General features: G+C 46.3%; 1 protein-coding gene across 3 annotated transcripts in view; it reads right to left on the reverse strand.

Moving 5' to 3' along the window:
- The window catches only part of ZNF366 (zinc finger protein 366), an 83,085-nt gene that overhangs the window by 14,827 nt on the left and 53,152 nt on the right, over positions 1–15,106 (reverse strand). For all 3 annotated transcript variants that reach the window (XM_049865360.1, XM_049865350.1, XM_049865370.1), the window contains 2 exons: positions 7,832–9,177; positions 3,897–4,088 (listed from right to left, as the gene is read on the reverse strand). In XM_049865360.1, coding sequence (XP_049721317.1) covers positions 3,897–4,088; positions 7,832–9,163 — 1,524 coding nt within the window. In that variant the 5' untranslated portion in view covers positions 9,164–9,177. The remainder of the gene's footprint in view (positions 1–3,896; positions 4,089–7,831; positions 9,178–15,106) is intronic.

Here is a 15,106-nt window from a genome sequence, read left to right on the forward strand (position 1 = left end):
GCTTTGGATTAAGGTGACTGACACCAGTTCTTATGTTTCAGAAATGTTTAAGAATGGCGATATGTCACCTAAGTTTGACAAAAATCTCTTTGAAGTCCAATTATTTTTGTTCTAATGATAGATACACTCTTCAGGCAGCTTCCTGACCTGTGATCTCCTGAGAGGTTCTGCCCACCAGGAGGAAAAGACCTGTACAGATGACCAGCCCAATTCCATGCCAGACCCACCTCCCACTGTAAAGTATAAACTGTGCCTTGTTTCAAAGATGGCATTCCAATGTCTAAACAACACTCTTACAGGATCTTATGGTGTAGATCAGACATCCAGGGCCTAATCAACCCTCAGCAAAAAGACGGATGATTAAAATTGAGTTTCTGAACTGTAAGCAGACACTCTGTGGTCTATGCATGGTGCATCGCCATTGGAGGTGGGGGAGGAGAAGACAGTCTTTCCTGAAGGGAGAGCTGAAACGTTAAGCTAGGCTGACTCACTGCATCACTGCGCCCAGGTTGTATTGTATTATGTAGCTTTCTGTACACTGGTACTAAAGAGAACCCTCTAGGTCCTCAGATACCACCTGATCCAAGAAATTCTCCAGGCCTCCCTGGGCTCTTGAGGGCAGAGAAGCAGAACTATCTCTGCGTCCTCCAAATCATATACAGCCTACCGAGTCTATTTCCTGTACTTAGCTCTGTCCCCAACATATTCTTCCATTTCAGGGAAGCTTTCTGCCTGGTTTTACCAAATGGATGAGGTGAAGGTGGGAAAGGGTTGTATTGGCCAAGCGTGGATTTTTAGGGGACTGTAAACTATGCCATGTTTCGTAAAGTACAGAGTCAGCAAAAACGAGGGAAACCCTCAGTGAGATGGAGTGACAAAATAGCCACAACAATGGACTCAAACATACTAATGATCATGAAGTTGGTGCAGGACTGGGCAACGTTTCATTCTGTTATACATATAAGGTTGCCATGGGTCGAAGCTGACTCGATGGCAGCTAACAACAACAAAACTGTTCCAATGACTCCCCCATATTTTAACAGCTTTATGTACCCCACCACCAGTTGAAAAGATAAAAAAATATAGTTCATGCTAGAAGCCTAAGAGTAAACTCAACCAAGGAATGAAGAGTGGCAAAGAGAGCCTGCTTGCACCTCCACTGTAGGAGGCAGTTAACCCCTGGCAGGAGAAAACAGCTCTGTTAAATGTAAGGGGCTCAGTGGAGCCAGAAGGAAATCAAAGAAATGCTAAAACAGAGAAAGGAGGTTGTCTGTGGAGTTCTTTGGCTCATGTACCCAGGCTGGCTTCATGGGTGTGTGGCCTGTGCAGTCACACAGGGCCAGACACTCAGAAGAGCCTCATGCTTGGTTTGATGCTCTGCTGCCGCCATCTTGAAATTCTTAATAATGTTTGGACAAACGGCCTCGCATTTTCATTTTGCACTGGGCTCTGCAAATTATGTAGCCAATCCTGCTTGCAGCTTCCTCCCACCTCAGCTTGGATGACCCAAGATGGACATAAACTGACTTTCAAACCACTGAGAACTTGAAGGAAAGGAGGGGAAACACAAGTGGGTGGCAGGAAAAGGGCTGGAGGGAGAAGCCTCCCTCCCCTACCTCCGGAGAATGCCCACACAGGTCTAGGGAAGCTCTGGTTCCTGACCCCTCTCACCCCGTCCCAGGAGGGGCCAGCACAGGAAAGTAGTCAGCTTCACAGGGGGTTCCTTTAAGTGAGGGGACAAGCTGCAGAGGGATTAAATCAGGAACAGCCCTTGAAAACAGTGAACCCCACTTTGGAAATAGGGATCAACAGAGAACATCATTTGGACCCCATCAGACACAGAATAACAGAGAAAATGAAAACTTCCATTTCAAACAGAAGGGCTCAAACACTGTCTGAACATGATAATTTCCCTCGTCTTTCCCTTCAGCCCTCTCTCTTCATGATCAGGATAACACTGGTCTGTACATTCCTTAAATTAAACTATGCAATCCTGAGCAAGATTCTAAGTTTAGAAGTGGAGAAGGGAACCAGTACTGGGGAGTCACAGACTTGGAAAGCTCGAGCATTTCTGAGAAACACATCAGTGCTTTGGGCTTTACAGGCCACCAGTTCCCACATTGCCTCAGGTGATGAAATACAAATCCATTCCACTTAATCTGACACATACATTTTAACAAAGATGCTCAATCCGTGTGGTGAGATTATTCCCTTTTATATGGCCTTTCTCGCTGTGATCTTGTAATTCCCACCAAATGACTGGGTGAGACTACGAAAATAAGGTGCTATGGCCCACCAAGGGGATTAGCTAGTTTGCTAACAACGCAAATAAGGCGCATAGAACTCTTGCTGGGGTGGAACCATGCAAGTAGGTACATGGAACCCTTATAAGGGGATTGGCCAGTTTTGCCATCCTGCTAGGCTGACAAAATGAGCCACCCGAGAGGTGGAAAGAGAGGATCTCACTACCACCGAGAAAGAAGAGATAAGAGTGGAGCACTTCCTTTGGACCCAGGGTCCCTGTGCTAAAAGGCCCCTAGCCCAGGACAGAATGAGACAGACAGCTGTAATACCAAAGACAGCAAGAGACAGCAAGAAGCAGTGGCAGAGAAATGGTGGTAGCAGAGGCAGCAGAACCAGGAGGCTGGCACGAGATCATGGTGGGCTAGAGACCATGGATCAAGGTAGCTACAGGGGGCATGCTGACCCACAGAGTGAGAGAGCCGAGTGCTTTCAGGCAGAGGTTTACTGGCAGAGTGGGGTGCCTCTGGGTACTTACTGGAGGAGCTAAAGAGCTTTGGAACACTTGCCTGGGCTAAGGGGCTGAAGGGCCGAGGAGACGAGAGAAAGAAAGAGAGAGAGAGAGAGGTCTGCCTGCGGGCATGGGTGAGAAGCTGTCCTGACCAAAGAACTGTATCCTGAGCCATTCCTGATCCTGCGCTGTAACATGTTACTTCCCTAATAAACCCCATAACTGTGAGTATGGTCTGTGAGTTCTGTGTAGCCACGGCAATGAATTATTAAACCCAGCAGAGAAGTAGAGAGTGCCATGGGCGGGACAGCTGGTGCCAGAATTGGTAAAAAGGTTGGAGGGTGGAAATATGTCTGACCTCCACCTTACAGCAATCAGCCTTGGGCTATTGATGCTGATAATGACTCTCCTCCCCCCTTGTGAAGTTAGATGATGAGGTCCAATGTCCCCACACCATTTTTTACAATCTCTGTACCGCACATTATTTAGGAGCAAATAGAAAACACTTCAAACAACTCTACTAATGGTTATTCCTTACCCTAACCAAGCATTTCTGAGATCATGTGAAGGGCTAGCCTTGAAATCCCATTTATCTTCTCTAGGAGGACTTCTCTCAGTTTACACCACTCAGCTCAAGCGCCAGGAAGGGAGGAGAGTGGGAAAGGAGAGGAGACAGTGCTAGAAGTTTTTGTGACTCCTTTCTACATTCTACTCATTGATTTGTAAAGGGGAGAAGGCTAGCCCTGATTTTTCCAGTCTAAAACAGGAGCTCTCTACATCGCCTTCTTCCTTTGGAAACCTCATTCTACAAATGAACCTTCCACCCTTCTCACCTTCTCCTACTGCCTGCCTCCACCCAGAAGCAGCCTATCCTCCTTCTCTCTCTAACATACTTGCTCTAGATATTGCTTCCACAGTTAGACAAACACAGCAGACTTCTCAGGGACCAACGAGGGCTAGCGCGAGCATAGGTGGGATGAAAAGAGGGTCAGAGCAGCAGATCGTACCCGGCATTGTTAAAGCACCTACTCTGGGCCCCTAGTGAAATGAAGCAGAAGGTTCTCTGGGGACCCTTCCTTGTGGATCATTTGCACAACCCTCTGAATCCACTTTTTCCACACTCCTTCCCAGACATGCTGCTCACCTTGCATTTAAAAGGCTTCACGTCAGAGTGGACAATCATGTGTGCCTTGAGGGTCTGTTTCTGCACGAAGCTCTTGTAGCAGAGGTGACACTGGTAGGCACGGATGTTGGTGTGGATCAGCACATGTCTCTTCATGTTGGCCAGCAGGGTGAACTCCCGTCCACAGATGCCACACTTGTGCTCCTTCACACCCTGGAGGGAGGCAAGGTTCAGGAAAACGGTGATAACAGGTAGCACGCTTTCATCGTAATTATAGTCCTCATTTCTCTCTCTGCCAGATAAATCCACAAAGAGCCTGGTGATAGATGTTGAGTTCCAAATGGTGTGGCTTCAACCTTGTTAAATTACTATGTTGTTGAAAAGGGTTGATTACATAATTTTTTTTTTTCTTCTGAAAACTATAAACCAGAGAGACCATTAGAGGAAAAGAAAGCTATTGCTTTTGGTGTTCCTGCTGCTGCCGGGGTGACTCCTACGGTAAGAGTTCTCAGGGATTAATAGGATTTTGGTAAGAACACTAGAGTGATCTGTGGAATTAGTCTATAATCCAGCTTTCATGATAATGAAAAAACAAAGCCTTCTAAACTGATGTTATCATTTCCCATAGGAAAACCAATATTCTATTGAGTTCTCATTAACGTACTTGAAAACCCCAGAAAAACAGCTTATACCCACACTTCAATAAATTACAACTCGATAATCACACTGTCGAGTTGGTCCCCTGGGTTCCCACAGGCTTCAGCCAGAGTGACCTCTGTGTGGCATAGCTATGGAGCCCCCAAGCTGGCTTCTGTCTTATAGAGAAATTTGACAGGGAACAGCTTTCTGAACTAGAAAATTATTTGTGGAGAAGTGTCTGAATATTTAAGCATCAGTGCTCTCCACTGAGAGCACTTGGGGGGTTCATGGCTAGAGCAGAGTATCAGTTACTCCTGACTAACTGCTGCTTCCCTGAAAAGGCCTTTCCTGGAAAGACTTTTGAGAAGGCAAAATTAGAGAACCATAGCATTGTAGGTTATTGTAGGACTAGGACAACTAACAAATATACCTTATAAAGTCCGTGTTACATGGTATCTGTAGTGATGTAAGGAGGAATGGGGTTCCAAGCCCAGCTCCGCCTCTCTCTACCTACATTTCTGTTTCTTTAATTTGTATCATGCCTCAGTGTTGGTGAGTCCATGGCATTACATGATGGCTTCAGGCCTCCACCTAGCCACTTACTGGCTGCATCATAACCCTGTCACGTGGCCTTTCCTAGTTGTCGCTTTCCTTATCTCAAGATGAAGTCGTGGGTCCTGAGAACCCTGTGGTTCTTTTCAGCTCGAACACTCTCCATCTAAATGACTGCTGCTGAGTATGGGTTTATGCTAATGAAAAACTCTAGAAATTGACCCCCTCTTTAGAATTAAATTTTAACACACTCTTAAGATAATTTAAAAAATTGTGTTGTATATTCAAACAGTGAGCTTACAATTATGAAAAATATTTTCTTTATGGGTTTCGAAATTTACTTCAGCATCTTTCTTCTCTCAACATTTTCTCTCAAGTTGGCTATGATCCAGTTGTCCTGGGATCTACTTAACACTGTTTTCAGAATTCTCTAAAGAGCATCGTGTGTCCCAGTAAAATGCACATGTCGGCTGGCTTGGAACTCACGTGAATGCAAGCCTGAACACAACTTTTCGGGAACAAAGGAGGCTGCTGTGTCTCCAGTGGGATCGATCAAAGCACAGGGGGGGAGGCTGTGGGGGTTTTCAAGGGCTCGGAAGGAAGCAGGGAACATGGCGAGGAATGATGGGAACGGAGCGAGAGAGGGGACAGTCTTTACAGTAGACTGTTCAAGAGCTTAAGAGCAGGAGTCAGAGAGCCCTAGGTGACCTCCCCATGCCTCAGTGTCCTCATCTGCAAATGGTTATAATAATAATTGTGGCTATCAGAGTTGTTGAAGAGGATTAAATGAGATATAAAGCACCTGGCATTAAAAAAAAAAATACAGTGTTAAATACTCGCAGTCAGTGTTGAGTCAGTTCCGCCTCATGGCCATCCCGCATGTGTTAGAATAGAACCATGCTGTATAGAATTTCCAGTAGCTGATTTTTCGGAAGTAGATCACCAGACCTTTCTCCCCAGAGGCCTCTGTGCGGACTAAGACCATCGACCTCTCAGTTAGCAACCAAGCACTTAACCACTTGTGCCAACTTTACTTCATTTTCTACTACTTTATAGAATTTTTATATATTGTAAAATGCAACTTTGAGTCCTTTTCAACATAGGCAGGCATCCCTAAAATAAGCTGCTGGTCCCCTTTGTGGCTGCATCTCAGTCTAGGTTCTTTGTTGATGGTTCCTGGATGTGGCATGGTAACTCCCCCTTGCATGGCATCTCCAGGTGCCTTTGGTAAATACAGGGCAGGAGCAGTTTGTGCAGAGCCTGTAAGGCAGCCACACATTTTGTCTCTGCTGCAGAGCCAGAAAATGCCCTGTGCTTTGTCCTGACTTAACAAATGAAACCCATTATCGCACAGCAGAAATGTTATCTCGGCTGGACAATGTCCTCCCCTGGCCTTTCAGAATTAGAGAATGTTTTAAAAACTCTGGCTTGCTAGAAGTCTCTACTGCCAAGAAAATCACTTGCGATCAAGGGTGTGAGGATAGAGGTGAGTAGGTCAAAACTCCCCTCTGGGAAGCTCAAAGCAGACCTAAGTCAGCTTAAAAAAACAAAAACAAAAACAAAACCAGTGCTGTCTAGTCGATTTCAACTCATAGTGACCCTACAGTACAGAGTAGAACTGCCCCATAGAGTTTCCAAGAAGCGCCTAGTGGATTCGAACTGCTGATCTTTTGGTTAGCAGCCATAGCACTTAATCACTGCTCTGCCAGGGTTCAGCTTAGGGAGGTAGAATTTCAGGGATACTACTAGGGCCTTGTTTCACCCTGAAAGACACCAGAGATTTGGTTCCAAACTAGTCAAATTTTAGGCCCTTGGACTTATATTTCTCCTTGAAGACCTGAGCCCAGGAAAGACAAAACCAAACCAACCAGAGAAGGATGCTTTCTTATGCCTCCTACAATACAAACCACAGGGTACTACACCCAACCAGGCTCAACTCAGGGAACCGCAGTTCCTGCTGCGCTTGGGCCAGGCTCTCCTTCCCTCAAGGCCACCTGCACATGAAGCAGGTCTCACAACTGACAGAGAAAACAAACCAAACGGTAGCCACTGCCTCAACAGCAAAAGGTGAAGAGAATTCTCTAGAAGAAGGCTCTGGCTGATGTAGCTAAGGACAGAATGGTCTTGGGTATATAGGGTCTGATGACACATTTTCCCAGCAGGGTCACCTAGATGAAGTTTCTAAAAACAGAATTATAGGGATTCTAGGAGGGGTGCTAGGAAGCAATGACACAACTACCAGCTGTTTTTCTTCATCCCTCTTCACACTCTTATACAAAATGTCTCATTATTTATCGGATGTCTGCACTATCCCCAGATCACGGGCTAACTCAGACTTTAGAAAGCTAGGTAAGGAAGCCAGTTGTCCTGGAGTAGATTCCGACTCATGGCAACCCCATGTGTGTATCAGAGTAGAACTGTGCTCCATAGGGTTTTCAGTGGCTGAGTTTTTGAAAGTAGATCCCAGGCTTCTTTCCAAAGTGCCTCTGGTTGGACTCGAAGCTCCGCCCTTTCCACTAGCAGCCCAGTGTGTTAACCTTTTGCACCACCCAGGGACTCCTTGGTAGGGAAAGGACTTAAATAATTTCTTCATTTCCCCCATTTAAGGCGAGGATGGACACTCGGCTCAGAGAAGAAGCCTCCTGCTCAGGACTACACAATCCCCCAGCGTCACAATTGGGAGAACGGTTCAGGTCGCCAGGGCTCTGCTCATTATACCCTCGGCGCAGCCAGCCCCCTCTCCTGGGTGGGGATCCCCACCTCACCTTGTGGGTGAGGGAGTGCTGCTTGAGGTGGTGGGGCTGCACGAACTCCATGCCACACTCGGAGCAGATGTAGGGCCGGATGTCTTTGTGCTTCATCATGTGGTTCTGCAGCTGGCTCGGGTACTGGAAGGTCTTGTCGCACTCAGAGCAGCTGTACTGGATGGGGCCCCGGTGCGTGGTGAGGTGCCTCTTCAGCTGGGCCAGGGTGGGGAAGTCGAGGCCGCACTCCACACAGATGTTCTCCCGCCCGCCAGCGTGCTTGGCCTCGTGCGCCTTGAGCTCGCTGGGGTAGGCGAAGCCGCGGCCGCAGACGCGGCAGTTGTGCGGCTTCACCTCGCTGTGCTGCATCATGTGACGCTTCAGGTGACTGGTCTGCGTGAAGGCCTTGTGGCACACCTGGCACTTGTGGGGCCGGGTGCCCTGGTGGGTCAGCATGTGGGTGTGCAGGTGACTGAGCTGCTTGAAGAGCTTCCCGCAGCGAGAGCACGCGTGCGGCTTGATCCCGCTGTGGCCCAGGATGTGGGTCACCAAGTTGTACTTGGAGGTGTAGGACTTCTCGCAGGTGGGGCACTGCCAGCGCTTCTGCGCCCCACCCACGTCCACGTAGTAGCTGTCGTCGATCTGCACGTTCACGTCCACCCTCTCCACCTTCTGCTTGGTTTCCTCACTCTCCTGGGGCTCAGCTTTCCGTGGCAGCAGCGGCTCCGGGGGCTGCTTGGGCAGGAAGGTGTGCCGGCTGAAGGGGAAAGGGGAGGAGGAGGGCATGAAGAAGGGGAACATGAGGCCCGGGTGGACTTTGGGGTAATAGGGGTAGGGTGTGGGCAGGAACGGAGGGGATGTTGGCTGGGCCCACACGGCACTGGGCTTAATGGGCTCCTGCTTGATGGATTTGGCCCCCAGGTGTTCCAGGGTGCGGCAGAACTGGAAGCCCATGTTGCACAGGTCGATCATCTGGGAGTCATACTTGGGGCGCGGGGGCTGCGGGAACAGCAACGGGAGGTTCGGAGGGCCCTGGTTTTTGTTCTCCTCAGAGTGGAGGGCAAGAGGGGCTTCTTCCTCAGGGTGGCTATAGGGCATCTTGATGGGCATGCTCTTCCGTTTCCGAGACCCTCCTCCTTCGAAGACGCCGGGGAATCCGTCTAGGTCTCCTGGAGGAGGTTCATACCGAAACTGGGAGAAAGGCCCCCGGAGAGCCTCTGGGAAGGGGTGTCTTTGGGGGGCTTTACCCTGGGCGGCCACCGGCTGCAGGCAGTGGGGAAAGGAGGGGGCCCTCTTCACACCCAGATTGAAATGCACATCCTCATCTTTGATCATCTTCATTTCCTTCTGCATCCTTGGCAAGTTTCCTTTAAAGAGAAAGAAACATTGTTTTAAAAGAAAAAAAATCTCATTCCCTTAAGGACTTGGGCTAGATGGGCTCAGTATGAATTTATGAAAAGTAATTGACCCTTCGTTTGCCCCAGGAATGTTCAAAATGTCACTTTGCTCTCCCCTTGGGAACCCAGTTCCTAATGTGGAAAGCACTGGCCTCCCGGAACAGGGACACCAGCTGATTCAAAGAGGCTTCCAGTGTAAATCCACAGACTCATGCTGGAGAGTGGGAGATGTGAGTGGACTTGATTGGAATGAAAGTTGGGTGCTCATCTGATCACTGTTCCCATTTAAGATGAGGGTACGAAGGTCCAGAGAGGTAAGTGACATGCTTAAGTCACAAAGCTACTCAGTGGGACACGTTCTGTTGTGACTTATCTGAGATATATTTGCATCTCTTAATAGTGATTTAAGGAGCCCGGGTGGTGCAATGGTTAAGCAATTGGCTACTGACCGAAAGGTTGGTGGTTCAAACACACCCAGCATCTATTTGGGATAAAGACGTAGCAAGCAATCTGCTTCTGTAAAGATTACAGCCTAGAAAACTCTATGGGACAGTTCTACTCTGTCACACGGGGTCACTATGAGTTGAAATAGATTCGATGGCATCCAACAACAATGAACAACAACGACGGTAATATATATGTCTTTTATGGTCCTTTCTTCTACAAAGGAACTAATTTCCACTTTTATTCCCTTACTTGGAGCTTTAGCTGCTGGAAGAGAAGGGACTTTAACGCTTAACTCAACGTAACATTTTCTGAGTATCCACCCTGACTAAGGTGTGCTGCTGAGCAGTATTGAGTGGAAGAGACTCACATGATTAAGAAAAGCATATTGGGCAAACCAATGTTGTAAAGACATCTTGGCAGTTTATACCTTCTAATCCTCAACCCAAAGCAGTGTCAGGAGACAAATGCCCAGATTCTGAATTTCTCAAACTGCACTTGGGTCTCTCCCCTCAGGCAGGTGTTAAGCATGGACTTTGGATGACTCTTGCAGTCCTCACAGTTCCTCTGCCCTTGCTGAGCCAGCTACTGTGTCCTGGTGACTGCATCAGGCCTGCCTGGGGGACAGTGTGAGGCTGGAGTCTAAACCAGGGCCATGTTGTCTCTCCCATGTCTCCTTGATGTTTTTCTATCTTTCTCACAGAGACAATGGTGGAATGAACCACGTGGCTGGCTCCACGTTTCTGTGAGAGTCTGTTTCTACCTAAGTCCTCTGAGTTTGAGTGGAATTAGCCCCCTGTGATCATGAGAAGCTCCCATGGAGCCAGTCTGTCTGGCCTGGTGTAATGCCCAGCCTAGGGCCACTGGAGACAAGGCTGGGTAGAGTTGTGGACAAACTCAGGATTCTGGCCACTAGGAGTGGCTATAAGCTGGGCAGCACAGAATGAAGGCCCCAGGGGTGAGAGGGCCAACACATTCCAGTGATTTGTTATAGCCCTTGGTCAGGTAATACAGTTTTTAAAAGTACCCAGACATTCCCAAATTGCATGTATGTCCTTATGAGAAGTTTGTAAACTGCAGCATAATTGAACAAAATTGGACTTTTTGTATTTGTAATTACCAAGTTCAAACACAAACAGTAGAATTGAGGGGAAAATATGTATACTGTGATAAAGTCCCTGGTTGGTGCAAACAGTTTATGCACTTGGCTAGTAACCAAAAGGGCGGAGGGTTGAGTCCATCTAGAGGCATCTCAAGAGAAAGACCTGTCGATCTACTTCAAAAAAAATCAGCCATCGTAAACCCTATGGAGCACAGTTCTACTCTGATACACATGAGGTCGCCATTAGTAGGAAATGCTTTATTATGTGAATATCTGGGCATTATTTAAAGCTGTTAGTGAAATTTTCAGAAAGCTAAGAAACAATGTTGGTTAATGTTTGCTTTGTGTTTATGTGAGTGGGAAGAGAGCCTTGGCTTGCTTTCCATGGATCTGGGGCTTTCTAATTAAGGGCCAGAGCCTTGGGTCTCACTCTTCTCCTACTTCCTCCTAAAATTCTTGCTGAAATGCAAGGTCTTCTACCACTGCTGCCTGAAGGACCAGGCACTTGGAGGAAAATGTCTAGCTTTACAAAACTGGGAGGAGTGTGGGATGATATGAAAGTGAGCATAGCAGTGCTGCTGCTATAAGAGAGGAAGGACCAACACATGGATGAGGACAGCTGAGGCTGTTGGACAGTTTTTCATGGTCATGATATTGGCTCTTGGCTTGCAGTTAGCAGGTCCTTATCCCTAAATTCACATAGAGTTATAGAGGGTGTGGCCCTGGTCCAAGAATTTGTTGCATATACAGGATAACTGGCTCTCAGACAAAGCTAAATGTGTCCTATTGAAATAGAGAAAGAAAATGACAGATCCTTTCTCTGGAATCTCATTTTGGCCACAGTTGGTTTTATAACCACTTTGGAGATAAGTTTCTGTTAGCAAAAGGTCTGCGTAGACTTGAGAAAAGTGTTCAGGGTTATAAGTGACTAGGCAAACTCACAGCAAACTGGTTCTCTGCTAGTTCTGATCTGAATTACAAAGGGCAGCTGCTAACACAAAGTCAGAATTTACATGATGCCTCAGTTCACTTTAGGAGCTTGATTTGAGAAGTAGTAAAAAAAAAAAAAAAAAGGGAGACATGTTACAACAGGAGCCAGAACTTATTGAATCTCTCATATATTTTATTGTTAAGAAGGTGCTTGAAAATGCATGACTAATGAGGTCTGGTATCTTTATACCATATGCTGTATCTTCTCCTGGAAAATTACCTACTTGGAAAGGAATGTTACCACTGATTTTGAAACTGAAGGTATTTTGGATTGTGCACATTATTGCTGCCTTTGTTCAAATTTTTTTTTTTAACTGTGACATAATCTAATAATTGACTCATTTTAATATATTAGGCGAGGCACTTCTAATATATAATGCTAATTTCAAAAACATATTTACTTCCAGCGTTCGCATTTTTATTTTATCACCATTGACCTAGTAAAGCAAAGAAACATTGATGAACAGAGATGACGTGTTTTTAACGTAAAAAGATTATGTCCCCCCAGTGACAAAGCTGCAGACTGTGCATGTGTACATTTTAATTTCCCCATGATTTTAATGTCATGAAATTAATTTCCCCTGCTTCTGACTTGTACATGTAATGATTCTGCCACCCCTGAAGTAGTAGCCTGACTGCTGGAGAATAACCCAGGAGGTTTAAAAACACATTGGAATCTATCTGTGGACATTTTTTCCAGACCTTTAAATCAGGAGTCTCTTCCTGCATAAAGATTTTAAAGACCATCTCCCATCCCTTTGGATGCCAAGGGGAATGAGATCTGCTTCCCCTGGTCTTCTTGAGAGATACCTCAGCCTTGGCTACTGCTAGTTATTAATATCCCTGTCTGTCTTTGAGCATGGGGTGATAAGGAGAAGCCCTAGGTGGGGTTAAAAAAAAAAAAGATATACACACACACACACACATATCGAGGATGGAGGGTGTTGAAGGGAAGAGTGAGGAATTACCCTCAGGAGATAATTTATCTTGAAATCAGTTGAGTTAAAACTCTGGGTGGCCTCAGCAAAAGTATTTATAGACTCCTTGAAAACCTCAGTGTGTGCCACCCACACGCTCCCCTCCCCCTAGTTCTAAAAATAACCCCACAGGCACCCATGACAGCTACAGGAGTTCAGTGCGGGAGCGGCTCTGCCCAGAATCCGGTTTGAAGGAGAGCTCCAAGCTCGTGGAGGTGGGGGACCCGGCCGCAGGCCGTCCCTGAGCCAGTAATCTGTGCTGCTTTCAGAGCCCCTGAAGAAGGCTGGCAGGTTGTGAGACAGTTCCCCACCAGTCTGTTTTGAAAAAAAATATGTAAAAAGAAAGAAGAACTGAAATTTTTTAAGTAGACAGCTTTGGGATAGTGGAAAGAGCCTCGGCTTGGAGTCTGAGGAAAAAAAAAAAAAAGTCTGAGGAGCTGTGTGTAAATTCTGACTTAGCGTTAGCAGCTCTGGGAGGTTGAGCAACTTAATTTTGAAATTTAATTTTCAGATCCACGGAATGGGGTTTTATCGCATAGCAGTGTTAGAGACTTAAAATGGATGTGTATGGGAAAGTGCATTAATCCTAGACAGTGTGGTGACTTTGAGGGGTAAGAAAGAGTGGTCGAAAGAGAAAGGTTCAGGTGAAGATCAACGGACTGAGGCAGGCTGATGTTTTCAAGCCGAAGCTCTTGGTCACCACTGACTGGCATCTGGCCTCTGTTTTGCAAGTCCGAGACTTTATCCTTTTACACCAAGTTGGTCTTGTCATAGCTGTGAATGTGAACCAAGCACAAAGAGGTCAATGGATAAGGCCAGGATGAGTTTATTCATTCAGCACGGAGATAAACCTCCCAGCTTAGAAATATTCTTATCCCTGCTCTATGGCTTTATTTCCTGTAGTTGAGATATCTGCCAACCAAACTGAACCTATTGCTGTTGAGTTGATTCTGACTCATAGCGACCCTATAGGACAGAGTAGAACTGAGCATAGGGTTCCAAGGAGTACCTGCTGAACTTGAACTGCTGACCTTCTGCTTAGTAGCCAAGGGCTTAACCGCTGCATAACCCTGAGATATCTGCAAGCCCACATTAATAACAGAAAGTTTTGATGTGTAGACAGTCCAAGAAAAAGGGATTGGGTGGTCTTGTGAGCCACTGTAGTAGGTCTATTGGAAGCTGAAGAACCCTAGGTGGTATAAATTGTTAACGAGCTCAGCTGCTAACCAAAAGGTTGGAGGTTCAAAACCACCCAGAAGTACCTCAGAAGAAAGGTCTGGCAGTCTACTTCTGAAAAATCAGCCATTGAAAACGCAGTAGAGCACAGTTCTACTCTAACACACGTGGGGTTACCATGAGTTGGAATCAACTTGATGGCAACTGGTTTTATGGGAAGCTGAAGAATTGTCCCTGCTCTAATATCAGAGGCTACCTTTCTAGAGACCATAGATATGATTTTCCAATTCAAAATGGCCAATACCAGTCAATTTCAGCTCATTAATGCCTAGGATATCAATGTTTATGTGTTTTACTTCATTTTTGATGATTTCCAATTTTCCTGAATTCATACTTCATACATTCCACATTCCTGTTATTAATGTGGAACCCTGGTGGTACAGTGGTTAAGAGCTCAGTTGCCATGTTTGCAGCTGTTTCTTCTCATTTCAGTCACACCACATCAGCAGATGGAGGTCCCGAAAGCTTGACTCCATCCACATCAAGGATGACTCTACTTTGAGGAGGCAGCGCTTCACCAGTCTTTTGAGTGCCTTCCAACCTGAAGTGCTCATCTTCCAGCACTGTATCAGACAATGTTCCACTGCTATTCTTAAGGTTTATCAGTAGCTAGTTTTTTTCAGAAGTAGACCACCAGGTCCTTCTTCTAGTCTGTCAGTCTGGAAGCCCCACTGAAACCTGTCCACCATGGGTGGACCTTATAGTATTTGAATACTGGTGGCCCAGCTTCCAGTATCACAGTAACACACAAGCCCCTACAGTACGACGAACTGAAAATGCATGGGACATTGGGAAAATCTGCTGCAAAAGACCTCTTTAAAGTGTTATAAAGCAAAGACGTCACTTTAAGGACTAAGGTGCACCTGCCCTAAGCCGTGGTGTTCTCAATCGCTGCATATGCGTGCGAAAGCTGAACAATGAATAAGGAAGACCAAAGAAGAATTGATGCCTTTGAATTGTGGTGTTGGCAAAGAATACTGAATATTGAACATGGACTGCCAAAGAATGAACAAATCTGCCTTGGAGGAAGTACAACCAGAAAGCTCCTTAGAAGTAAGGATGGCAAGATTACATCTCACATACTTTGGACATGTTATCAGGAGGGATTAGTCCCTAGAGAAGGACATCATGCTTGACAGAGGGTCATCGA

Source organism: Elephas maximus, chromosome 2 (genome assembly GCF_024166365.1).
Source record: "Elephas maximus indicus isolate mEleMax1 chromosome 2, mEleMax1 primary haplotype, whole genome shotgun sequence".
Taxonomy (NCBI): Eukaryota; Metazoa; Chordata; class Mammalia; order Proboscidea; family Elephantidae; genus Elephas; species Elephas maximus.